Source organism: Podarcis gaigeae (genome assembly GCF_964106915.1).
Source record: "Podarcis gaigeae genome assembly, chromosome: 10".
NCBI lineage: Eukaryota > Metazoa > Chordata > Lepidosauria > Squamata > Lacertidae > Podarcis > Podarcis gaigeae.
In genome coordinates this window covers 23,951,264-23,976,539 of record NC_139686.1, presented here as the reverse complement: position 1 = coordinate 23,976,539, position 25,276 = coordinate 23,951,264, and the positions used below count along the sequence as shown (strand labels likewise).

General features: G+C 43.2%; 1 protein-coding gene and 1 long non-coding RNA gene across 6 annotated transcripts in view; one reads left to right on the top strand and one right to left on the bottom strand.

The window, feature by feature from the left end:
- LOC310826324 overlaps window positions 1-25,276 on the bottom strand; it is an 85,209-nt gene that overhangs the window by 16,182 nt on the left and 43,751 nt on the right. The window contains exons 1-3 of one of the 2 annotated variants that reach the window (XR_014555748.1): window positions 9,635-9,765; window positions 8,025-8,124; window positions 2,649-2,723 (exon numbers count right to left, since the gene is read on the bottom strand). This is a non-coding gene — a long non-coding RNA (uncharacterized lncRNA). Of the gene's footprint in view, window positions 1-2,648; window positions 2,724-8,024; window positions 8,125-9,634; window positions 9,766-25,276 lie in introns of those variants that run through there. The other variant, XR_014555747.1, reaches the window with a different exon arrangement.
- IGF1 (insulin like growth factor 1) overlaps window positions 1-25,276 on the top strand; it is a 65,131-nt gene that overhangs the window by 6,058 nt on the left and 33,797 nt on the right. For all 4 annotated transcript variants that reach the window (XM_083701017.1, XM_083701016.1, XM_083701019.1 and 1 more), the window contains exon 2: window positions 2,590-2,749. In XM_083701017.1, the coding sequence (XP_083557143.1) occupies window positions 2,590-2,749 (160 nt within the window). The remainder of the gene's footprint in view (window positions 1-2,589; window positions 2,750-25,276) is intronic.

Sequence of the window (25,276 nt, the reverse complement as noted above, 5' to 3'; positions counted from 1 at the left end):
GCGACTTCGCGCAGCTCTCCCACAGCTAGCGGAGAGCTTGCCTGCACCCAGAAGCTTGCGGCGTGCTGAGCTCAGCATGCCCCAGGCTTCCGGCTTCACGCAGCTCTCCGCTAGCTGTGGGATAACACGGCTTGCGGATAGCAGCCTGTGTTGGGGGCAGGGGAAGCTCCCCCCCCCCTGCACCTGGGAAAAAAATAATTCCCCCCCCCCCTTTATTTCCCCCCCAAAAAACTAGGTGCGTCCTATGGGCCGGTGCGTCCTATGGGGCGAAAAATATGGTACTTATCCTAGGACCTTAGAAGATATTTCCTTATTGTGAAGGAAAGCAAGGATTTTTTGTATAACTTAACATTGTCACATATACGCTGCATTCACATTGCAGTTTATTCCATTTTTAGGACTTTTCCCTGTTAATGTCCACATTACATTTGAGCTTTCGCATGCTGTAAAAACCACTTCCAGGACTATAGTGGAATATAGTGCAAGTTTAGCACTCATTTCCATACTAGTTATAAACAGATTATTATTTTTCTGGAAGCAAATAATATGGAAAAGAGCATTGAACTTGGAGTATATTACATTATAGTCCCAGAAGTGGCTTTTACATTGTGTGAAATCTGAACTATGATGAGGAACTTAACACTTAGGGGAAAGTCATGAAAATGGAATGAACCGCCATGTGAATGCAGCCATAGTCTCTGTTTCAATATAATGTGAGCTATCTTGGATGCAACTCTAACAAGTCTGAATCAACATCTGGGGACCCAAGGTTGGAGAAGACTGGTGTAAACAATACCAAGCTAGATGGTCAAATGGTCTGACTGTGTAAGGCAGTTTCCTATATTCCTATATTCTATGTTCCTATAACCTGCCTCTGGGCTTCCCAGAGACATCTAATTGGCCAATAAGGAAATGTGGTGATGGATTGAATGCAATAAATCCTCAGCCATTCCCAGCTATTAGTCATAAATGGGTCATTGAAGGAAAGATTAGGCCTGGAAGCCTATGTCCTTCTCCCACCTTCATTACACCTTTGGCTTGCCAGCATCTGCATTCTCGTACAATATGGTTTAAGGGTTCACCCAGAACATAAAACATGACTGCACAGAACATAATTGCAAGCATGTTATGCAGGTGTTCTCGCCCCGGAAACCAGCAATGTCTCTTTCCATTGTTCCTGTGGTGGTGGTGGTGCCCTGAAAGCTGAACCAGCTTCTTGCTGTGGTACAAGATGAAAAGAAAATGCATCTCTTTAATCAGACCAGCATCTTGATATTCCCTCTGCATGGATCCTAAGTCTTATTCTTAGCGCCATCAATTAACGCGGTGGGAAGTAAGGAAGGATTTTAATCTACTGAAGCTTGTAGCCCCTGCTGTGTGCTATCTTGTCTATGTTGTGTATCCAACAACACAGAAATTGGTCCAGGACACCAAGTGCGTAGTGGGCTCTCACTATCAGCCACAGTAGACTGGGGGTTCCAACTAGCTGTTGCATTGGGGAAAGAATCACCCCAGCAGAAATTGCCTACCAAGCAGAAATTATTGGACGTGTGCTCTGTGATTATGGAAACAACATATGCACTTGGTAAAAATGCACCCTGCACATACAAAGAAATTCCTCTACTATCAGGTCAGCAGGGACCTTTTTCAGCCGAAGGGCCACATTTTCTCCTGGGCAACCTTCAGAGGGACCGTGTGCCAATGGTGGGTGTGGTCCAAGGCAAAAAGTGGGTGAGGCAATTCATCTTCAGCAGTCTGCATTCCAGCCACACACATACACACTTCTTTCAAGAAAATCAAGATGTGTTATTACGGTTCAAGGATACATTCTACCCAGGCAAAAGCATTCAGAGCATGGTGCAGGACGGCTATGGGATGTGGCCTGGGGGCACTTCTGAGGGATGGATAGAGATGCCTTGAGGGCCACGTTGAACCCCCAGGTCAGAGGTTCTCCACCAGTGCTCTAGTCTACCAAAACTCTTTGGGCCCTCAAAATTCCCCAGATGTTATCATCTGAGGCCAAATGTTCCTGAATTCACTTTTCAGGAGAAATCTAGTGGTGTACCAGACTGTGTGAGACCTGTTGACTAATTTATTTTATGGATTTGTTGTATTTATATCCCACTTTTTCTCCAAGGAGTTCAAGGTGGCGTACGTGGGTGTCCCTCTCCTCATGTAATCCCCACCACAACCCTGTGACGTAGATCAGGCTGAGTGTCAGTGATTGGGCCAAGGTCACCCTGTAAGCTTCATGGTCAAGTGGGGATTTGAACACTGGTCTCCCACGTCCTGGTCTGACACTCTAACCGCTGCACCACACTGGCTCTCTAATGCTAATGCTCTTATCAAATCTCCAAGTTTTCCCTTTGCCAAATTTGCTTTAAAGTTCACTTTTGTCAAAAGCACCAGGGGTTCTCCTAACACATGGCATATGGCAACCAACTTTCACAGTAAATAGGAGGTGGGAGAGGAACAGTGTGGACCTGGTGGGTGAAGCAGAATGGGAAATTTCCCAAAAAAAGGCCATGCTTCAGGATTCTACTGGGAAACTCTGATGCAGTCTCTCTCTCTCTTTTACTTCTTTGGCAGGTGAAGATGCACACTGTGTCCTACATTCATCTCTTCTACTTTGGCCTGTGTTTGCTTACATTAACCAGCTCCTCTGCTGCTGCTGCCCCGGAGACACTTTGTGGTGCTGAGCTGGTTGACGCTCTTCAATTTGTCTGCGGAGAAAGAGGATTTTATTTCAGTAAGTTTGAACATTTGCTACCATTTCCCTCATGCAATCAGTTCTAATCCCCTCTCCCCTCGTTTTTCATGGGGATACAGTTATTTGAGGCTTGCGTATGCATAGTTCTAGCAAACCGCGCACAAAATGTGGCTTACTCTACTGCACCCCAGAGCTCTTCAAAATCCAAAGGTCAAGCAAAGCACAATATTTGGTCTAAGTTCAGCATCTTCCCTCTGCCCTCCACTCCCTGCCGGATTTAGGTTTGATGAGCTACTGAAGGTAATGGGGTCCTTCGTCAACAACAAATTGCTTTTTTGTGTTGAATACATGCTATATGGTAATTTATGGACCTAATAGGTATCTAAAGCCATTTGCACATAACAAAATATGTATTAAAGTAATTGTTGAACTGAAATACAATTAATACAGGTTTTTTCCTTTACATTTTTTCGGGGCCTCCAAGAGAGTGGGGCCCTAAGCTATAGCTTGTTTAGCTTATACATAAATGGGGCACTGCCCAGCAACCTTTAACACAGTTATTTCCCTCATCCTCCTGTTGTATTTGCTAGGATTCCCACCCCCACCTCCGGTAGAACATGTTGCATCTGGCAACTCTTGAGAAGTGCAGCACAGCACTTTTAAGCAAGTGACAAAGAGGGTTCCACATTGCATTGCCAAACTCGCTTTACTACAGCATCTGGTCTGAGCGGTTGTATGAATTGACGTTTATTGAAGTGGGAAGTGTGGGAGACAGGAAATGACTGCATAAAGCAACTGCTAGGAGATGAGTGTTTTGCATTGATCAGTCCTTGCTATTGACTTGGCTTCAATGGGTTTGGGTAGCAGGGATAGGGGAAAAAAACCTGCATTGGCCTCTAGAAAGCTAGGTGATCATGTGACTGCATGGATAAAGGCCATTGCTTGGCCGGAGAAGAGCACTAGAGTAGCTAAGTGGCATCTCCTCTCTGATCCTTAAGGTGAATTCAGCTAATATCTATAAGAGTTTCAGTCTTTGATTAAAAGGATTTGCCCTTGGTTATCAATAGTGGATCAGTTGCAGAGCAGTGATATTTAGCAGCTAGGAAGCTACAACATATGTCAGGGTACAGTGTAAATGCAGCACACACAAGGCTTCCATTCCAGAGGCAGTGTGTATAAGCAAAGTCATATATAGCCTGTGTCTCCACTGCTTTCCTCGATTTCTTTGTTCATTTGTTCTCTGTTGCTCCAGAGGGCTGGGCTTGAACCCATCGGTGGAAATGGCAAGGAAACTGATTTGGATTAAACATTAGAAGAGACTTCCTAGTGATAAGGGTTATTTGACAGTGGAACAGTGGACTGCCTTGGGAGGTGAAGGGCTCTGCTTTGCTGGAAATATTTAAGCTGAGGCTGGACAAGCATTGTAGTTGCATCCTGCATTGCGGATATGGCATTGAGCAGGGAGTTGGACAAGGGTCACATCCATGCCGTGCATTTAAAGCACTCTCTTATACTCTTTAAGAGTCATGAAGAATCCTGAGAATTGAAGCTTTTAAGGGTGCTGGGACTTATAGCTCTGTGATGTTGATACACTTCACAAACTGCACTTTTCGGGTTTCTTTGAAGGGTGCCATGACTGTTAAAGTGGTATAAGAGTGCTTTAGATGTACGGTATGGGTTGTGACATGATTGTGACACTCTCTCTCTCTCTCTCTCTCTCTCTCTCTCTCTCTCTCTCACACACACACACACACACACACACACACACCACTTCATTAGAAATAAAAAAGCATCACTCTTTGTGGGGAGGTTAAAACTGAAGTCCAAACAATGGATATTTTACTGTCAGGGAGAATACCCAAGTAGAAAACTCTTGTCTAACTTTAGGGGGTTCTTTATAATGCTTGGCCTCACTTCTGAGGTCTGTCTTAGTTGCCACCACAGGAATCAACGTGATAACTGAAAAGGTAGAAGGTGTATTCCTGATGCCGAGTTAAATCAATTTCACATCACTGGTATGCTAAGTATGAGTAAGTCAAAATGAAGTGTTGAACTACTGGCTCAAAATGAATAAGGTGACAAGGTTTGAAATCTTAGCTATGGGATAATAGACAAAAACGTTACTTGATTTGTGCTCCTGGGGTGTTGAAATCTTTCTGTAAATGTACCCAAATAGAGAAAAAGAGAGTAATGGCAGCCTCATTCCTATGTGTGATGTACAGTTGTATCTCTGGTTACAAACGCTTCTGGTTACAAACGCTTCAGGTTACGAACTCCACTAACCCAGAAGTAGCTGCTCCTGGTTGCGAACTTTGCCCCAGGATGAGAACGAAAATCGTGTGCCGGAGGTGTGCGTGCAGCAGGAGACCCCATTAGCAAAGCGGGCCTCAGGATAAGACCAGTTTCAGCTTAAGAACGGACCTCTGGAATGAATTAAGTTCATAACCAGAGGTAGCACTGTACAGTTACAACTCCCCTTGTGTACTCTTTTGAAGTGTATATTAGATGAAAAAAATAAAAGCACTGGAGATTGCTATGGTATTATAATTCAGACATACATCCCCACACCACCTGTTTTGAAACTCCACACATTTTGGGGATTAAAATATTAACAATTTATTTCATTATTAATCACCTGAGTGCCACATTCATCCTAGGCCAACCCTCGAGGGCCACATGCAAATTTGATAGACCTGCCTTAAATGCAAACTCAATCAAATTTCTCTCCCTCCCTTGATGGGAGTTGCATTCCAGGAACATTGGGAAGGGCACAGATTTCCCTGCACCAAGCCACTGACATATGAATGAAACCTATATGCATTCTATCTCTATAGACGGCCATGATATTCAAACTTTTTACCAGTGTTCAAGCATTAAGTGCCTGGGAACTTTGAGTCATTGCAATGGACATACTAGTTTCTGGACTGAATGTCCGGGAGAATGAAGTTCTCTGTTTGTTCATAGAGCACGTCTAGCTGCATGGGCTGTGGGCAGTGCCAGTGTGAGCTTCTACCCACCATTCCACCAATGGGCCTTACCCCTGACACAGAGGGGCAATCTCTAGGGGTGTGATGGCAGTTCATTCTACATGCTCATTTTGTTCTTTAGTTTCTCCGCCAACACTGCCAACAAGTGTACTCATTAATTAGTGCTTATTTTGTTGGTAGGGGTTTGGGGTTTTTGGGGAGGGGAGAGGGTGGTGACATAGACATAGGTCCATTGTCCACTAGACGGAATCCTGCAGTTGGGGGTGTATCACCTTATGGCTGCCAGCTATAAAATTAATGTTCCATGTAAGGTCAGGTCCAGTAGTTACTGCTTGGGTGGAAGTTCTCCAAGGAAAACAAGCTGCTCAGGAAATGCTTATTCAGTTGACCTTACTTTGCCATCTGAGTCAGTCCATGCTCAGGGTTAGAGAAAGGCCATCATTTGGCTGACAAAGAGACATCCTAGCCACTGGAGAGGAAAAAATCCAGTACTGTGGTTTTTCAAGTGTACAAGTAAGGCTACCTTTAGGAAAGCTGAATTTTATCTTTTCCCTCTGCGTGCCTGACATTGCAAATGGGATATGGTACTCTTTCTTCTGGTTCCTTTATCGTAGCCTTTTCCTCCCCATTTCCTGCCCCACACCACTTATAAAAACATCCATGGAAATATCACTGATCTGCACTCCCCGCCCCCATCCCGTATCATAAAATTCAGCTCCCAAATATAATTGTTTTGCTAGGGTAGGCAGAGATCCTGAAAATGATTGTATCTGGTGTCAAAACGAAGAGAGACGGAATTCTACCTTCTAATTAAGCACACTGGACATCTGCTCCCATTCTACTGATAAAGCTGGTCTTGGCAGGAACCACATTCTGATAACACTGAGAATATGAGATGGCACTAAGCCCTTGAGGATGTGAGGGTTTCAGCACATGTTTCTTTTTGCCAGGCATCAGTGGTTGTTAATATAGAGCTTCTAAATCATTACCCACCCCGAGGTCTTGGGATAAGGTGGGCTGGGGGGGGGGGGAATTGATCTTCTGTTAGAGGGCTCTTGCAATCAGATCTCAGGTGGCACTGCAGCAAAATTTATGGTGCTCTGTATTTTTTTAATGCAAAAAAGAAAAGAAAAAAATCCTGCTTCCCATTGTTTCACAATATTTTCCACTCACATCCATTGCTCCCCTGAACTGCTGCTGCTTTTGAGCCATTTCTTTTCTTCTACTTGAAAGGACTGTATTTTAAAGAGCAGGGGAATTCTCCCTGGCCAGAGTTCTAGATTGCATTTTGAATCTATATGAGTAAGGATGGCTCCCTGGTGTAGGAGTGTGTGTGGAGTGACAAGTACTGCAGCAATGGCACCAGTGCCCATCAGTTCCTCCTTCTTACCCCATTGGAATTTCATGTAAAAATTCAGGAATTCCTGAACAGGGCTTCAATTTACCCTATTAAATTTGTGATGGGCTGATTCACATCAAAAGATGTGAACCCATGGGGGTTTCAACCCCTATGGGATTGCAGTGGGATGAAGGACAGTTTATCAATGAGGTAAATGAAAGAAATTAAAACAATGGAAGAATTAAGTTTCCTTTTTAAAAAAGCAACATTAATGTATGGAGTTGTTTTTTGTATAATAATAATAATAATAATAATAATAATAATAATAATAATAATTCCTTTAAAAAAAAAAACCACAGGCATTCCCCTCCCCACCCATTTTAGTGCCCCCTGACAAGGATTGCTGAAAATGGGGGTCACTATATTTTCATTTAAGCACTTTGCTAAGTTTAAAGCTACAATAGAAAATATGGCCTAACAGTTAAGGTATGGCTTAGATTTAATACCTGTCAGGTTTTGCCACTGATTTGTACAGAGACGTTGGACTGGTTCAGATAGGATTTATGAGAATTCGCATACCCTCCCCCTGGGTTTGCTTGCTCCCCCACCTGCTGCTGCTTCCTCCTGTGGTATGACCTTAAGGAAGAGTTCAAAAGCTTTCCCTTCTGTTTTAGATTAACCATAAATTATCATAGTGACTGAATCCTGGCAAACGGTGGTAAATCTTAACTTTAGTGAGTTGAAATAAGCCAAACCATAGTTTATGAAGCTGTCTTGTTTCAACTAACCATAGTTAATATTAGCAACAGTTAAGGTGTCAGATGACACACTAAACAGCAATTAATCTAATAAAACCACTTCTGGTGCCATTCTTATGAGAAAGGAGGGAAAGGAGGGAATAGCATTTGAGCCCAAGGCTCATTGATGTATGTTCTCCTTATGCCAATCATACAGTACATTCTGTGCTACCTGTAACCTATAATGTTACCTAAGTCATGATGTAGCATAACTTCCATGAGAATTCTGACACATGAAAGGTTGTGGAGGTGTTGTGAGCAGTCTTGCTTCTGCTATGAAAGGTGGAAAGGCTGTAAAAAAGGGGGGATGTAATATTGTGCAATATTCTTATTCTTATTTACGTTTGTATACCACCCTTCATCCATAGATCTCAGGCCAGTTCACAACATAAAAATACAATATAAAAACACAAAATGCATAATAAAAACAAAAACAAACCAATGCCCCCCCCAATCTATTTAAAAGGGCATCAGGTGTTAATCAGCCAAAGGCCTAGTTGAAGAACATTTTTGCCTGGCGCCTAAAGGTGTATAACAAAGGTTCCAGCTGAACTTTCCTGGGGACAGCATTCCACAAACAGGGAGCCACTGCATGAAAGGCCTGTTCTTGGTTTGCCACCCTCTGATGTTGTCGTGGAGGAGGCACACCAAGAACCACCTCACATTTTGATCGCAGGGTCCAGGTAGGTTCATATGAAGTTGCATTGAATTATATTTTCTCAGTTTCATTGTTATATCTATTGCACTCTGTCTGCTAAGGGATGGTTTAAAATATTAAGCAGCATATAAATATATTAAACAAAAAACGAACCAATTGCTTTCCTGTAACCATGAATGAGGAGCCTGGGGCTCTCTAGGTATTGTTGTATTCCGGCTACCATCAACTACCTGTCCTGTCACCAGCTACCTGTCCATTGGCCATTCTGGTGCAGGATGGTGACAGTTAGTGTCCCACAACATCTAGAGGCCAACGGAATTCCAATCTCTGGTGTAAACTCCTTTTTAAAAATCAGAGAAATTCACCTGCTTCCCCAAACCTCCTGAACATTCTCCCCCTTCATGGGGAGTGAGGCAGAGGCATAGGAAGGGGGTGCGGTGGGTGCGGTCCGCCCCGGGTGTCATGACTGAGGGGGGTGACAAAATGGCAGGCGAGTGGGTGGCACACCTTGCACTGGGCGGCAGCTGTTCTTCTGACCCAACGGCCAAGAGCAGCCCTCCTCAACCATGGTGAGGTGCACCCAGCCGCAGCAGCTCCATTGCTGGGTCATGTCTGACCCGGCTGAGGAGAGCAGGAGGAGAGTGAGCAGCAGCGAGAGCCAGTGTGGTGTAGTGGTTAAGAGCGATAGACATGCAATCTGGGGAACCGGGTTCGCGTCTCCGCTCCTCCACATGCAGCTGCTGGGTGACCTTGGGCCAGTCATGCTTCTTTGAAGTCTCTCAGCCCCACTCACCTCACAGAGTGTTTGTTGTGGGGGAGGAAGGGAAAGGAGAATGTTAGCCGCTTTGAGACTCCTTCGGGTAGTGATAAAGCGGGATATCAAATCCAAACTCTTCTTCTTCAGCTTCCCTGCCCCTCTCCTACCCTGAACTGTGGCATGTGGGAGGGCACCCCCCACACCCCACACCCTTCAGGAGCACACCCGCCCTGGGCAGCAGGGGCATATGCTCCACCGCTGGGGTGAAGGGCCCCATTAAAGAGGGAGAAAGATCATCTCAACATTAGATACTTAGCAGTAAAGATTCACAACACCCCAGCAGGAGACTGAACTGTGGACCCTAGGAATCTGGGTGGAGTTGACACCTTTGATGACTTCACTGCATGTTTAGATCCTGAAGGGATGGATGTTGCTGGACTGCAAATTCTATCCTTTTTGTCCACTGGTCATGCTGGCTAGGGCTGATTGGAGTTGTAGTTCAATACATCCAGAGGGCTCATTGGCTACCTGTGGTGTAGGCAATATAATGCTAGATATAGTGGTCAGGCCAGATGGCTTCCTATGTCCCCATATTCTTCTCATACTAGAGACTATGGCTAAGCAGTAGCAGCTTGTTCAAGGCCACCTGGTAAGATGCAAGACTTCAAGCAGAGACTACGTATTCCATGGTTCAGCCTCTTAGCCTCTATGGCACTGAAAGGCTTGATTTATATGCAAACCTATGCACAACTAAAGAGAGAGGAATATTACTTACAGAGAGAGAGAGAGAGAGAGAGAGAGAGAGAGAGAGAGAGAGAGAGAGAGTGAGTTGAGAAAATTATCCAAAGATACAACAGGCAGGGTGAACCAAAGAAAGATGTAAAATGCAGAAGGAAAACTTGGCCATGAGCAGCTAGGTGATAAAGGACAAGTCATATTTCACTGAGTAAAGCAATCTCAAACTGGTTGCCAAGTAGCATCAGACGTTTCCAAGTTATTCCTCTCTTCTCTCTTTGAACAGCATTCCATTTTGCTGCTAAAGCAAGCTGTTTGGTCTCCCAAATTCCATGGCATGGTGAAATTGTGGCTTTCCAAGCTCACAATAAGATGCCTGACAACCAGTATAAAGCTTTGTATCTGAGCCTGTTGGCCCTTGGGGCCCAAACAGCTGGGAAATTACCTGAAATCTTATGTCTTTTTCAGAAGGAACCACAGGTATTCAAGACAGGATTTTGACGTTTGTGCTTTTTATTATTTCCTCTCTTATAATCATGCTACAGATCTATAACTGATGCACTAGATTTGACCCAGCAGGGGTGCATGGCTAGCAAGCATGCAAATAAATAACAAGTCAGGGTTAAAAAAAAAAAAGGAATTAAATATAAAGCTGGTATATAAAATGGATCCTGGGATCCAAAGTAGGATAAGAGGGAATGCTCAACTAATCTGTTCAGAATAGCAAGCTGTCTCTTGCTCTCCTCAAATTTAACTCTGAAATAGTCATTGAATTTAACTCAGAAATTATCTTCTCTCATACACAGCTCTCCAACCCTCAGGGATGACACAATTTTATGAGCTTGAATAAATGAACTCCCCATCAGCCTCTCACATACTCTAAAACACACCCTGGCTTTCTCTTCCTTGATGATCAGTGGGGTAAATAGTGGCACAATTGTGGGACAAGGAGATTTGTCCTCTTTTCTTCTCATGTGATGTTTTAGCAATAGCACAATTTCAGAAACCTACAGACATTCACCATGACAAAGAGGCTGAACAATAGCGAGCAACCCTTTCTCTCCCTATGTGCTTCCGCTATGAATTGTCATGTATGAGAAACAAGGAGGGCTTTGGGAGACAGTGAAGAGCTGGTGTGGAAGGAAAATTGGGAATTCTTCTCTAGCTCAGATTTTGATCCTAGCTGGGGAAGGATTGAAGCAAGAATTAAAAGCTCACCTCGCATTTGAGGCTGGCTTTTACTAACTCTGGGTTTTTAACAGAGCCTGGCTCAGGAGAACTTTGCAAGCAACTCTGTAGATTTCACCTGACTGCGACAAATTATAATAGCTGATTCTCTTTTCCTAGTATTTTGCATGTGATCAAGATAAATCGCACACCTTTAAAATAACCAGTTGTAGGAAGGGGCCTTCACGTGTTTCGCTTTGGTGTTCTGCCTCTTATCTCAAGAACTCAAGCAACATACTCAGGTTTACGGTACGTTGTCCTCAGAAGTACACTAGGCAGAGAAATGGTTCAAGGCCACCAGTGAACTTGAAGGTTCAGAGGGAATTTGAGCCCAGGTCTATACTCAACATTCTCTCCACTGTACCAGGAAATACCAACTTCATTGAGAGGTGGGGGGAGAGATGATCCCAGCCAAGTTATTCATTGACCAGAGCCTCTGCCCTCCTACAGATCACCCAGATGTAGCAGACTAGCTAGGGAAAATTCATTCCACTAAGAAAGGTGCCTGCCAGGTTAGAAACATTGCTTTCTAAAGATGACGTCTGACCATTCCATTTCTAGAGGAAGATAATAGTTTTCTCACAAATCTATAAAGGAAATAACACATTTTTATCATTAATTTGTTTTTTCAAGGTCTTGTTACCATTTCCCCATAAAATAACATCTCTTGCTCCACCCATGATGGATCCTATTCACCAATCTGGGGAAACAGTGGAAAGTCAGCAACATAATAGGTATTTACTTGTAAGAAAGGGGACAATAGTCCTTTGGAAAGTGGGTCAGAAGCAAATTAATGAATACTTGATTCATTCATTCAACAAACCTAGCGTAAATCTAAAAGCAACCATAGAAGTTTTCATTTTTACAAAATGAAATGCATTTTTCCAGTTACAAAAGTCATCTGTGTGCTTAAAGCAAATCTTCTGAGGCACTGCTGGCTTTAAAAATGAAAATCACAAGTTGGAGTTAAAGACTTGGCACTGAGCAGGAAGAATGATCTAACACATGCTTCCTTGAACAGAAAAAGGAATTTCATAAAAGAACTGGGCAGATTTTGGTTTCTCTGATATTCAGCACTCGGCACTGCCTGAATCCATCCATGACGTCATTTGACTGTTGGCTTTCTTGTCAACAAGACCATAAAAATCCCTAATAATTATGACTGACCTCCTCCAAACTTTGATATTTTGATTCTCTATTCAAATCCATTGAAAGTAGCTAATATAATGACACCAGTTTTATGTTGCTCAGATGAACACGCTTCCTTACTTACCATCCTTGAAACTCCTCATTGGGTTGGTCCCCGTTCCCAGCATCAAGGTGCCTCCTCTATACCCATGATGCAATAGACATCAGTATTTGAGGAACAGAGGGATCCATTGTGTCTTGTATGAGATATTTTACTGCCTAAAGCAAAGGACAAGATGGGGCTCACCACCCCATTCCATATACAGAAGCTTTTGTCAGTTGAATCTTACTTCAGTATTTGTAATAGGATGGCATCCTCCACTATACCCTAGGCCAGGCCTGTCCAAAGTCCGCCTCGGGGGCCCTAATCTGGGCCCCTGGTTGGTTTAATCCAGCCCCCATGGCAGTTTATTTCCTGGGGTAAAATCCTAAAGAAACCTCAGCAACTTCAATCCTTGAAAAAGCTCAACAACTTCAACCCTAAGAAAAGGTCAACACGTTTGGTCGGCCCTTACGGCCCTTCACTTCATCAAATGAGTCCCTCTTTGAAAAGATACCACTGCCCTAGGCCATGGGTTAGTTTAAGGGGGCAATGGCATGTTGTGCAGCATACACAGCTCTGCCCTCTATCAAATGGGAATGGCCAGAGGGCTGCCTCTGCTGCCCATCATCACCTGCGGAGGTCAGATGTACATAGAAATATTCATGCTTACAGTTGCTTTCATAGGTACCTGAACCCCTCCGTCATCTAAAAACTATCCACATGTATGCTGCTTGAAACAATGCAGCGTATGTTTGTTTGTTTGTTTGTTTTGCTTTTGACCATACAAAATTTCAGGAAAGAAAGAAAAGTGGATCTTGCTTATGCTGGAACTGATGACCCTTTTAGAATACTGAATCGGTAGGACTCTTGAGTTTGTCAGCATGTCCCAAAGCCTGACTGAGCAAGAATTCCGGTAATGAGAGCCACCATTACACTTTTCCAGTAGTATCCAGGAAGAAAGTTTATATGGAGGAATTTGAACCTTGCAGAGAAGAAAAACAAAAAAGACCAGCAAGAGGCAATGTTGCGGTCATGTAGGCTTGCATTTATCGCTGCTTTTTCTCAACCATTTCTCATTTATTTTGTTTAAATAGTCTTCTTGAGGCAGTGTTGGTGGTCACTTTTCGAATCTGAAAGTAATGTGGAATAATAGGTGGAGTAGGGACCTCAGTACAAGTACTTGGGGTTATTTACATGTGTGCATGCCATGAAGTCTGGCAGAAATATATAAATTATAATGGCAATTTTCTGTGAGGGGTAGCTGCTGAGCGACAAGATTTAAAGACTGTGTGTCAGGTGAAAATAGTTAAAAGGTACAAGAGGGGGACTGAGTTACTTAAGGTTAGAATCCTTAACCATCATTTGTTGTGCTGAGTTTGTCCTCCATGCCTTATTTAGTGTCATGGATCAGTGCTGCCCTTGCAGCCACTTGGAGCTTGAAGCAATCTCTCATGTTCACCTACTGTGGACGTTATCAAAGGGTTAGAGAACACATAATGTATCACCTTATTAGGAGGCGGCCTTAGAGATTCTTTTGTGTGCCTTCCTTGAGGATTCCAATAAATCTGTTACTGAACAGGTGGCAATGTCTCTGAATGCTGTGGTATTTCTTAGACCTGCTGTGAAAGTTAGCTCCTGGTTTTGTCGCCCTAAATAATAATGGGTTCCACTGAGGCTGTGATTTTTGTACTGGTTCATATTTTGTACTTTGTTTAATGGTCAGTCAGCCGTAATAAACATTTGATTGATTGATAGTGTCATGTTGGCAAAAGTTACTTAAAGAAGCTCTTGGCAAGCTCAGCCCTGGTTCTGGCATGACTAACCCCCTTCACTTTTTTCACAGGACCTTAAATACCAAGACAGCCTTGACTTGCTTTACTTTCTGGCATATTCTATTATGTAATCAGCCAAAACCTTTGCACATGATCTCCTCTATTTGTCCTGATATTATTAATGGCTTTGCAATATTTGACCAGGGGTAGCAAGAGTCATTCAGACATATCATACAGTCAACCAAGACCACACAGTCTCTTAATTAAAACCTTTTGCTCAACATGTTGAAACATATAAGGCAACTTACATGGCAACTCCAATCCAGAGCCTGGTTAACATGGATTTCACGCGCTGTGAAATATATAATGCACAGTAGATTGTGTCCTGCCTCTGGGCCTTTTTCACACCTTATAATTTTTAATATAAATTTTATATTACATGCTGAGATGTAATATCATGAACTGTGAATGTTTGAAAACATATGTTTTGTTTGGAGACACCCATTAGAGAGATTATCCAAGGTTCTTTGAGTAGTCACATGGTAGGAAATCTGATTTTATTGCCATCTTGTGTGTGAAATGGCCTGCCTGGCTACCAGGCTTTACAAGACATCTGTATCTGCTGGTACTTCACTGTCTTAAAAGAGTTGGACAGTGGCTCCTCTGTGAGGGTTTACTGAAGAGATATAAAGGAACAGCAATGAAGTGTTTGTGGTATGATTTAGAATTTTCAGCATTTAGTTTAAGTAAACTAACAAAGGTCCCATCTGCACTATACTTCTAAATCAGTATCATCACCTTAAACAATCATGACTTCCTCTAAGGAATCCTGAGAACTGTAGTTTGTTAAGGGTGCTGAGGAGACCCCTATTCCCTTCACAGAGACACAATCCCCAGGGCTCTCTGGGAATTGAAATTTGTTGTTAACTGAAGCAGAACCAGCATGGTTTCTTGCAAGGTCAAGTCCTGTCACACTAACCATTAGAGTTCTTTGAAAGTGTCAACAAGCATATTGATAGAGGTGGTCCTGTAGACTTTCAATGATACTTTGACAATTGCATTTGCCATTTAATAATAATAATAACAACAACAATAATAATTTATTATTTATACCCCACCCATCTGGCTGGACTTCCCCAGCCACTCTGGGTGGCTTCCAAAAAAAAAAAATTAAAATACTGTAATACATCAAACATTAAAAGCTTCCCTAAATAGGGCTGCCTTCAGATGTCTTCTAAAAGTCTGGTAGTTGTTGTTCTCTCTGACATCTGGTGGGAGGGTGTTCCATAGGGAGGGCACCACTACCGAGAAGGCCCTCTGCCTGATTCCCTGTAACTTGGCTTCTCGCAGTGAGGGAACCGCCAGAAGGCCCTTGGTGCTGGACCTCAGTGTCCAGGCAGAACGATGGGGGTGGAGACGCTCCTTCAGATATACTGGACCGAGGCTGTTTAGTGCTTTAAAGGCCAGCACCAACACTTTGAATTGTGCTCAGAAACGTACTGGGAGCCAATGTAGGTCTTTCAAGACCGGTGTTATATGGTCTCGAAGGCCACTCCCAGTCACCAGTCTAGCAGCCACATTCTGGATTAGTTGTAGTTTCCGAGTCACCTTCAAAGGTAGCCCCATGTAGAGCGCATTGCAGTAGTCCAAGCAGGAGATAACCAGAGCATGCACCACTCTTGCAAGGCAGTCCGCAGGCAGATAGGGTCTCAGCCTACATACCAGATGGAGCTGGTAAACAGCTGCCCTGGATACAGATTTGACCTGTGCCTCCATGGACAGCTGTGAGTCCAAAACGACTCCCAGGCTGCGCACCTGGTCTTTCAGGGGCACAGTTACCCCATTCTGGACCAGGGAATCTTCCACACCTGCCCGCCTCCTGTCCCCCCAAAACAGTACTTCTGTCTTGTCAGGATTCAACCTCAATCTGTTAGCCGCCATTCATCCTCCAACCGCCTCCAGACACTCACACAGGACCTTCACCGCCTTCACTGGTTCTGATTTAAAAGAGAGGTAGAGCTGGGTATCATCCACATACTGATGAACACCCAGCCCAAACCCCCTGTTGATCTCTCCCAGCGGCTGCATGTAGATGTTAGAAAGCATGGTGGAGAGGACAGAACCCAGAGGCACCCCACAAGTGAGAACCCAGGGGTCTGAACACTCATCCCCCACCACCACTTTCTGAACGCGGCCCAGGAGGAAGGAGCGGAACCACTGTATGACAGTGCCCCCAGGTCCCAGCCCCTCAAGACGGTCCAGATGGATGTTATGGTCGATGGTATCAAACGCCGCTGAGAGATCTAGCAGAACTAGGAAACAGCTCTCACCTTTGTCCCTAGCCTGCCGGAGATCATCAACCAGTGCGACCAAGGCAGTTTCAGTCCCATGATGAGGCCTGAATCCCGACTGGAAGGGATCCAAATGCTCCGCTTCTTCCAGGCGTGCCTGGAGTTGTTCAGCAACCACTCGCTCAATCACCTTGTCCAAAAATGGAAGATTTGAGACTGGGCGATAGTTGGCCATTGTGGCAGCATCTACCCAGTATGGAGAGATCATCGTGGCCGCATTCACCCAGTATGGAGAGATCTTTTTGCAGCTCCTTGCAGTCTCATTTTGCTTTAACCATCCTGAACAATTTGGTATCATCAGCAAACTTGGCTATATCACCGCTCAGCCCTAAGATAGTTTTTGGACACGTTATAAAACGCAGGTCCCAATAGCAATCATTGGGTGACTCCACTTTTTTCAGTCAGGAGAATTATCGAGTTATTCCCACTCTGTGCTTCCTGTTATTTAACCAGTCCCTGAACCACAAAAGGATCTCACCTCTTTTTCCATGATTGCTAAGCTTCTTCAGAAGTCTTTGGTGAGGTACTTTCCCTGTAAGCAAGTGTGAAGTGATGCACATTGGGCCCAAAGCCCTAATTTCACATATACACTCATGAAGTCTGAACTGACAGTGACTTGCCAGGAACAAGAACCTATAGCCTTGCTGGGTAGCTCAGTTCAGACATTGACCGAGTGTGCACCAGCTGTGAAAAGAGTGAATTCTATGCTAGGGGTCATTAGGAAAGAAATTGAAAATAAAACTGTCAATATCATAATGCCTTTATACAAATCTATGGTGCAACTTCACTTGGAATACTGTGTTCATTTCTGGCTACCTCATATCTCCTCAGAAAGGATATTGTAGAGTTGGAAAAGGTTCGAAAAAACGGCAACCAAAATGATCAATTCCCCTATGTGGGAAGGTTACAACCTTTGGAGCTTTTTCGTTTAGAATAAAGGCAAGTATGGAGGGACATGACAGAAGAGCATGGTTAGGAGAAAGTGGATCGATATTTTCCTCCCTTTCGTTGTGCTCATTCAATGATGCAGGAGATTCAGGACAGACAAAAGGAAACACTTCTTCATGGATCAAGCAATTGTTTTATGAAACTCACTGCCACAGGATTTGGTAATGGACAATATCCCGATGGCTGTAAAATGGGATTGGACAGATAACATGAAAAATAAGGCTGTTAGTGGTTACTGGTCACAATGGCTATATGTAGCCTTGAGGTTCATAGACCGTTTGCACCAAAATATCAGCTGCTGGCAGCCTTGCTTATGGCCTTCCCAGAGGCATTTGGTTGGCCACTGCAGGAATCAGGATGCTGAACCAGCCATACTGCTGGTCTGATTCACAACAGCTTTTGTTACATCCTAATTATGTATGTCCCAGAAAGCTTCCCCTTGCTTTTCTGGCCTTCAGCAGGCCCACAAGCATCTCACACTCAGCAGGGTCCCACCCCCCACCCCCACCCTCAGCTGCAAGCTATTTTGTAGAAGCTAGCTCACTTCACCCTAATTGAGGAGGCATCAATGTTCCCCTCACTCCTTAGCTCTTTCATCACATCTCTGCTGGACTGGCATCAAGCATTATTTTGATGGCATTTCCCCACATGTGCATCATGCCAATGAGGTTTACTCTTATTCATTATCCTGACATTTATTCTTTTCACATAAAGACTTCCTTGGATTGTTTGGGTTTTTGGTTTTTTTTTTTGTTAGTTTATTGTTTTATTGTTTGCTTGTTTGCTTATATGTTTGTTTATGAGAGCCAGTGTGGTGTAATGGTTAAGAGCGGTAGATTTGTAATCTGGTGAACCGGGTTCGCGTCTCCGCTCCTTGACATGCAGCTGCTGGGTGAGCTTGGGCTAGTCACACTTCTCTGAAGTCTCTCAGCCCCACTCACCTCACAGAGTGTTTGTTGTGGGGGAGGAAGGGAAAGGAGAATGTTAGCCGCTTTGAGACTCCTGAAGGGGAGTGATAAAGCGGGATATCAAATCCAAACTCTTCTTCTCTTCTATGTGATTGGGCAACTGTGTTCACTGCTTCAGCCCCTGGAGGTTAATGGAAAGCTAATTGTTGCATCTATTTTATTTTCAATTTTGCATGGTCAAAATTATTATCTCAAAAGCCCTTTAAATCGAGTTATAACATCTCACTTCTGCATCCCTTAAATTGCTGAATTATGATTCAACAGGCTTCATAGAAGAACCTGATTCCTCCCCCCTCCCCTTTACATATTTCAAGTTTTATGTTTCTTTCCATTAAAGTTTCCAACCTTTCTCAGACGTATTTAGTTTGGCAAAAGGAGTAATGTTGAGTCATGGAAAAGATTTGAGAATGAGCTACTGAAAATGTATCTAATTTCTCTTTGTGTAATTTAGGAGCAGGGAATGGATAAGTGGGTAGAATCACAAAGTAACGAGTGGTTGTTGGGGGTTTTTTTCGGTCTTCAACCCTACTTAAATTTGATGCCCCAAATGTAGCCTTTCAAAAATCTCTAGGCTAGTGCTTCATTTTCTCTAAATTAGATAGCGTGTGTATGTTCTTTAAACACCAAGAGATTAAATTCTCTTGTTTTTGATAGGGGTGTTGTTGTCACTGCTTAAGCTGAATCTCAAACTCCACAGTTCAGTGTTACATCAGTGCCATGCTTGGAGCAGGTCCCACTGTGTTCAGAGAGGCTTTCTTCTGAGTATACATGCATAGCACAGGGCTGCACAGTGTCAGTCCTAAGCACACTTTGGGAATCAGCGGGATTCCCTTCTGAGTTAACATAGTAAAGTGGTTTCTGTCTCTTGCAATCAAAATGACAGAACCTCTTGCAGAATTCCTCAGACCAGTCCAATGTATTTGGGGGTGTCTAGAAATGGAGCTCAACATTTTTGTGGATTCAGGGTTGTAAGCCCAACAATTTTTGGCAGTTCTAGGGTGCAATCACTTTCTATTCAACTCATTTAAAGAAAAAATGAGGGGAAAGAAGCCTCAGGCTTGTCTGTTGTCTGTTGCTTGTCTGTCAATTAGCCCTAAAGCATCTTCCTACAACACTCACTGGGTTCTCTCACTGCGAGAAGTGAAGTTACAGGGAATCAGGCAGAGGGTCTTCTCGGCAGTGTCACCTCCCTGTGGAACACCCTCCCATCAGATGTCAAGGAGATAAAGAACTACACAAGTTTTAGAAAAACATCAGAAGGCAGACCTATATTGTGAAGTTTTTAAAGTTTGAAAGCAGCTCAGAGTGGCTGGGGAAACCCAGCCATATGGGCAGGGTATAAATAATAAAATTATTATTATTAATAATAATAATATTGTTATTAATTACTACTTCTACTACTACTCCTCAGGATTCAGCTGTAAATATGTTTTCTTAGTTCAGTTTTCATCAGTGGATTTATATTTACTTATTTATGCCTATTACTAAGCTGCCATTCAGGGAGCATTTTTTTTAAAAAAAAGAAATTTAAAACATCAGAAACATGTTTTATTATGATTGATGTCTTTGTCTAATGCAGAGGTGGAAAACCCCATAACGGCCCCATATGTTGTTGGACCCCTGCACCCCAATAGTTTCTACCAGCATGGCCAATGATTAGGGAGAATGGGAACATCTAACATCTGGTGGCTGCATAGTCCCCTTCCCTGGTCTAATGTCGTATTGAAAATATTTTATATTCACTTATGCGGCAATCCTATAGACCAAAAGTCATTTTATTGTCATATTATATGACTCTTCCCCCAACCCCAATGATCTTCAGGACAACAACCTATCTACAACACAAAATGGCCACAGCACCTTCACACAACAACAGTTTCTTAAGATTCCTTTGGGAAACCTAAACTTGTTCAAACCTGGTTTAGGATAGTAATGTAGATGTGATCCAAGTAACAATAATAGGCCCTACATAAAGAGTCCTGTTGTGGTCATGCCCTGCTCGAAGGCTTCTAACAGGCCACTGTGAGAATAGAATTCAGGGCTCTTCTTGAATGAAAGCAAGTGAGTTCATCACTATGTGGAAGACAGACAGCTGACTGAAGTAAACAAAAAGCTGGTTGAGGATAAGGTTTCATTGAAGCTTAAGCCAAGTCAAGAGTGCAAAGTCTCTCAGAGTGCTGCCTTTCCGTTTTCCTTTTTCCTTTGAGGTAATATACAACTGCTCCAAGGATAACCCCACTGCCTGACCTCCTCTGAACTGGAAACTGGAAATGCTAATTGCTGTGGTTGCAATTTCCAAACCAGTGGTGTGGGCCAGAAACTGTACTTATTTAGTCCCATCTTGCCATTTTGTAATAGTTATGTTCTTCAAAAATGACAGAAAGGGAGAAAATGAGAGAGATTTATGTCAGCAATGAGTAAATAAGTACGCAGTCCCTTTACTTTACATGCCTTTGCAATTCATATCTCATTGGGGCCATTTTGGACTTAGTTTGTTCTCTTATCACTAAAGTATCTTATCACTAAAGTCCTCACTGGTACCCTAGACTTTCAGTTAGAGTAATGAAATCTCATGCCACATGTATTGATATATATTGTCTGTGTTCCCTGGCTGGGTCTTATATACCTTGATGAAGTGCTGTGATTGGCCACTGAGTTAATTGTAATCCTATGCTGCACTGTGGTGTCGTGTCAGAGAAGAAGTAAATAGAGGGAGAGGCTGGAGAAACCCTTTGTGAGGAAAGGTTACAAAAGACAGTGGGGGGCGTATGCAGGGCATGATAGAGATACCCAGTGTGGAGAAACTGGATAGATAATTTTTCTCTGTCTCTCATAATGTGAGACTGTGGAGAACAGACAAAAGACTTATTCTCACAGTGCATAGTTAAACTAAGGAATTTGCTGCCACAATATGCAATGGTGGGCCACCAATTTACGGTAGATGGCTTAAAAGGGGGTTAGAAAAAATCACAAAGGATAAAGCTATCAGTAGATACTAGTTGTGATATCTATATGTTATATCCAGCACCAAGTTGGCAGCTATGGGGAACAGGAAGCTGAACTAGGTGTGTCTTTGGTCTGATCCAGCAGGCCTCTTAAGTTATCTCTTGAGAAACTCCATTCTCCACAAGAGACTTTTAACTTACACCACCTTTTGTTACAGGTATAATGTTGTACCACCATCAAGGATAGAACCAACTACTAAGCAAACATGAACACCTGTGTTGAGAACAACACCCATTCCACCCCTTCAAATGCACTTAGCTCTGCTAAATTTTTATCCTTTTACTGCAGGACATCCACTGTCATAGTTTGCACAACTGTTAGCCATCACTGCAAAGGGCTCACAACACTGGTGCATTTCCCCCATAGGGAAACTGCTGGTGCAAGGAAGTTTAGGAGCAATTCTATCCTAGATGGATATCCTGTGCCAGGTCCTGCTAATTTTGTGGGTTTTGTACATAACTGTACAAAATAAATGCTCTTTTAGTTTTTAGCTATGCATTGTGGCTATGCATTATTTTACTGTTGGATTATTATTTTGTACTCTATATTAAATTTGTATGCTGCTCTATACCCATAGATCTCAGGGTGGTCCAGAACATATAATATGTTGCAGTAATCTAACTTAGAGGTTACCAGAGCATAGACATCAGTAGTTAGGCTTTCCCTGTCCAGATAAGGGCACAGCTGGGCCACCAGATGAAGTTGATGAAAGGCACTCCACACCACTGAGGTCACCTGAGCATGAAGTGACAGCAAAGTATCAATGAGTTTCCCCAAGCTACGTACCCACTCCTTCAGAGGGAGTTTAACCCATCAAGAGCAGGCAACCTCCCAACCATCTGGTCTAGGGAACCTCCCACTAACAGTGCCTCAGTCTTATCTGGATAGATCTTCAGTTTGTTGGCTCTCATCCAGTCTATTATTGAAGTAAGATGACAGTCCAAAACATCCACTGCCTCCCATGCAGGTGTACAGGAGAAAGAAGTAGAGTTGTGTGTCATCAGCATATCGCTGACAACATACTCCAAACCTCTGGATAACCCCACTCAGCAGTGTCATGTAGATGTTAAACAGCATGGGGGATAAAATCAAACCCTGTGAACCCCATATTGAAGGCTCCATGGGGCTGAAAACACTCCCCAAGCAACAGACCTGGGGAAAGTCCACCCAAGTAGGGCTGGAACCACCGCAAAGCGGTGCCACCCACCATAGGCGCTGACTCCATGGGGCCTGAGGCACCCCCCCCCCAATAATTTAAGAAAATTATTAGTTATATTATGCTTTGTAAAATCACAAAATTATGTTGGTATTTTTTATTTTCCTTGTTTGACGATAGTTACCTTTTAAAATACATTCAGTAATGAGTTAAAACAAAGCCACTCCCGATCTAGAGAGGGGGTGGGGTTGCGGGCTCTCAACCCATCAACAATCTCGCGGGGCTGGCGTCAGCGAGAAGCGGGGATTCCCCCTAGCTCATTAATATTCACCGCCCACGGCGGCAGCCAATCGGCTACCGCAAAGGGCGAGCCCTCACAGGTTCACTTAAGGTCGGGGCAGCCCGGGGCTCGCCACTTTCGTTCCCCCAGCAGCAGCGGTTTGGAGGTCTTGGGGCCCCCCAATATTTTTTATAAGTCGGTATGGGCCCCCGCCCCCCCCAATATTCTTTATAAGTCGGCGCCCCTGCCACCCACTCAGATTGCAGCTCCAGAAGGATACTATGGTTCATGGTACCAAAAGCTGCTAAGAGGTCGAGGAGAATTAACAGGGAAACATTTCCTCTCCTCACAGAGGTCATTATACAGGGTGACCAAAGCAGTTTCTGTGCTAAAACCAGGCCTAACCCCAATTGCAAATAACTGGTTCAAATAATATTTTGGTGAAAATTATAGTGCCATCTTCTACTGTGTGGTGTGTGGCTTTTCTTTGATTTCCGAAAGCTCTGATTATTGCTTTCACGAAAGTGGCTGTACATTTCTCCTGTAACTAAAGTCCTGATGAACAAACAAGGGCGATACCAGGGAGCTTTATGTGTTTGATTCAAATGCATGTCTTCCCAAAGATCATTGATGATTCAAAACAGATGAATCTTAAAGATGTCAAAACAGATTTAAATTTTAAAATAAATCCAATTTGATGGCACTATTAGCAATCAAGTAATAGACAACAGATTTTTATTTCAAATCATTCTTTTTTTTTTTTAGATTATGACACAAGCAGAGGCCACCCAGTTTAAATAAAAACAGGGGGTGTAATTCCCAAAAATGCAACTACAGTGGTACCTCGGGTTACATGCGCTTCAGATTACATACGCTTCAGGTTACAGGCTCCGCTAACCCAGAAATAGTATCTCGGGTTAAGAACTTTGCTTCAGGATGAGAACAGAAATCGTGCTCCGGCAGCGTGGCAGCAGCAGGAGGCCCATTAGCTAAAGTGCTGCTTCAGGTTAAGAACAGTTTTAGGTTACGAACGGACCTCCGGAACAAATTAAGTACTTAACCCGAGGTACCACTGTATAGTTGCTTGGGACAGGTGTCTCAAAGACGTTAGAGAGGCAGGGTTACTGAACAACAGGAGATTAGCAAATTAGAAGCAATATATATATATATATATATATATAGCTTCTATTCCATACAGTTAGTCTTGTAGAGGTAAATAAACATTTGACAAAAACGTTTAACTTATCTTGAGCTTCATATTATGCAGGCCACAGTCAAACTGTATGACTCATTCTATACAGGTAGCGATGGGGGAGAAATTCAATTCAGTTTGCATTTAAAGGCAAAACTACTTAATTCACACTTTCTGTAACAATATGAGAACCGAAACACAGCCATCATTTGAACTTTGCACTGCTCTGAATTTTGTGGTGCAGTTCTCCAACCAAAGTTCTCTAACCAAAAAAAAATAAAAATGCATAGGTTGGGGAGAACGTGCATAAAATGCATATAGCATACAAAATGCACTATATTAGGGAAATTGCTTTCGTGTGTGTGTGTGTGTGTGTGTGTGTGCGTGAAAACTGCATACAAAAAGGTATTTATTAGCAAAAATTCACACTAATATATTGACAAATTTTCATGATTTGATTTTCCCCCCATCCCACAAATTGCTGCAGAAAAATGTGGAGAACCAGATCTTAGATTAGAAAATGGGAAACTGAGAGGATCAAAGTTGATTCTCGATCCATCCCTATATACAAGTTTAATTAAAAGTCAGAAACTTCCTGATGGAGAGGAACATAGAGTGGACAGCTAATGTTAATGATGAGGGCAAGAAAAGATCTGCACAAAGTCAGTACAGTATCTAAACAGCTACCAAATAGGGATCTGTGGAAGGCACACATGCCATGGTTAAGAGAAAAGAAAATGGGCTGAAAAGGAGGCTAACCCATTTGACTGTTCTATACAAAACTTCCAAGGAAACTGAAAGCTTATTAGTGTCACCCTACTGAGCCAATATGATGCCACTGGCCTCGTCCAATAAAAGCTTTCATTGGATGGAACATTAGTTGAAGTGTATATTCTCCAAACATTAGTACAGTCGTATTCAGAAGTCGAACAGAATCCATTCCGGAAGTCCGTTCAACTTCCAAAACATTTGACTTCCAAAGGGCGACTTCTGCAGCCAATCGGAAGCTACAGACATTCAGCTTCCCAAAGAATGTTTGAAAACCGGAACAGTTACTTCCTGTTTTTGATCGTTCTGGAGCCGGAACATTCAACTCCCAAGGCGTTCGGGAGCCGAGGTACAACTGTACCTCAAATGAGCTAGCGTAGCTTAGGGTTGCTTT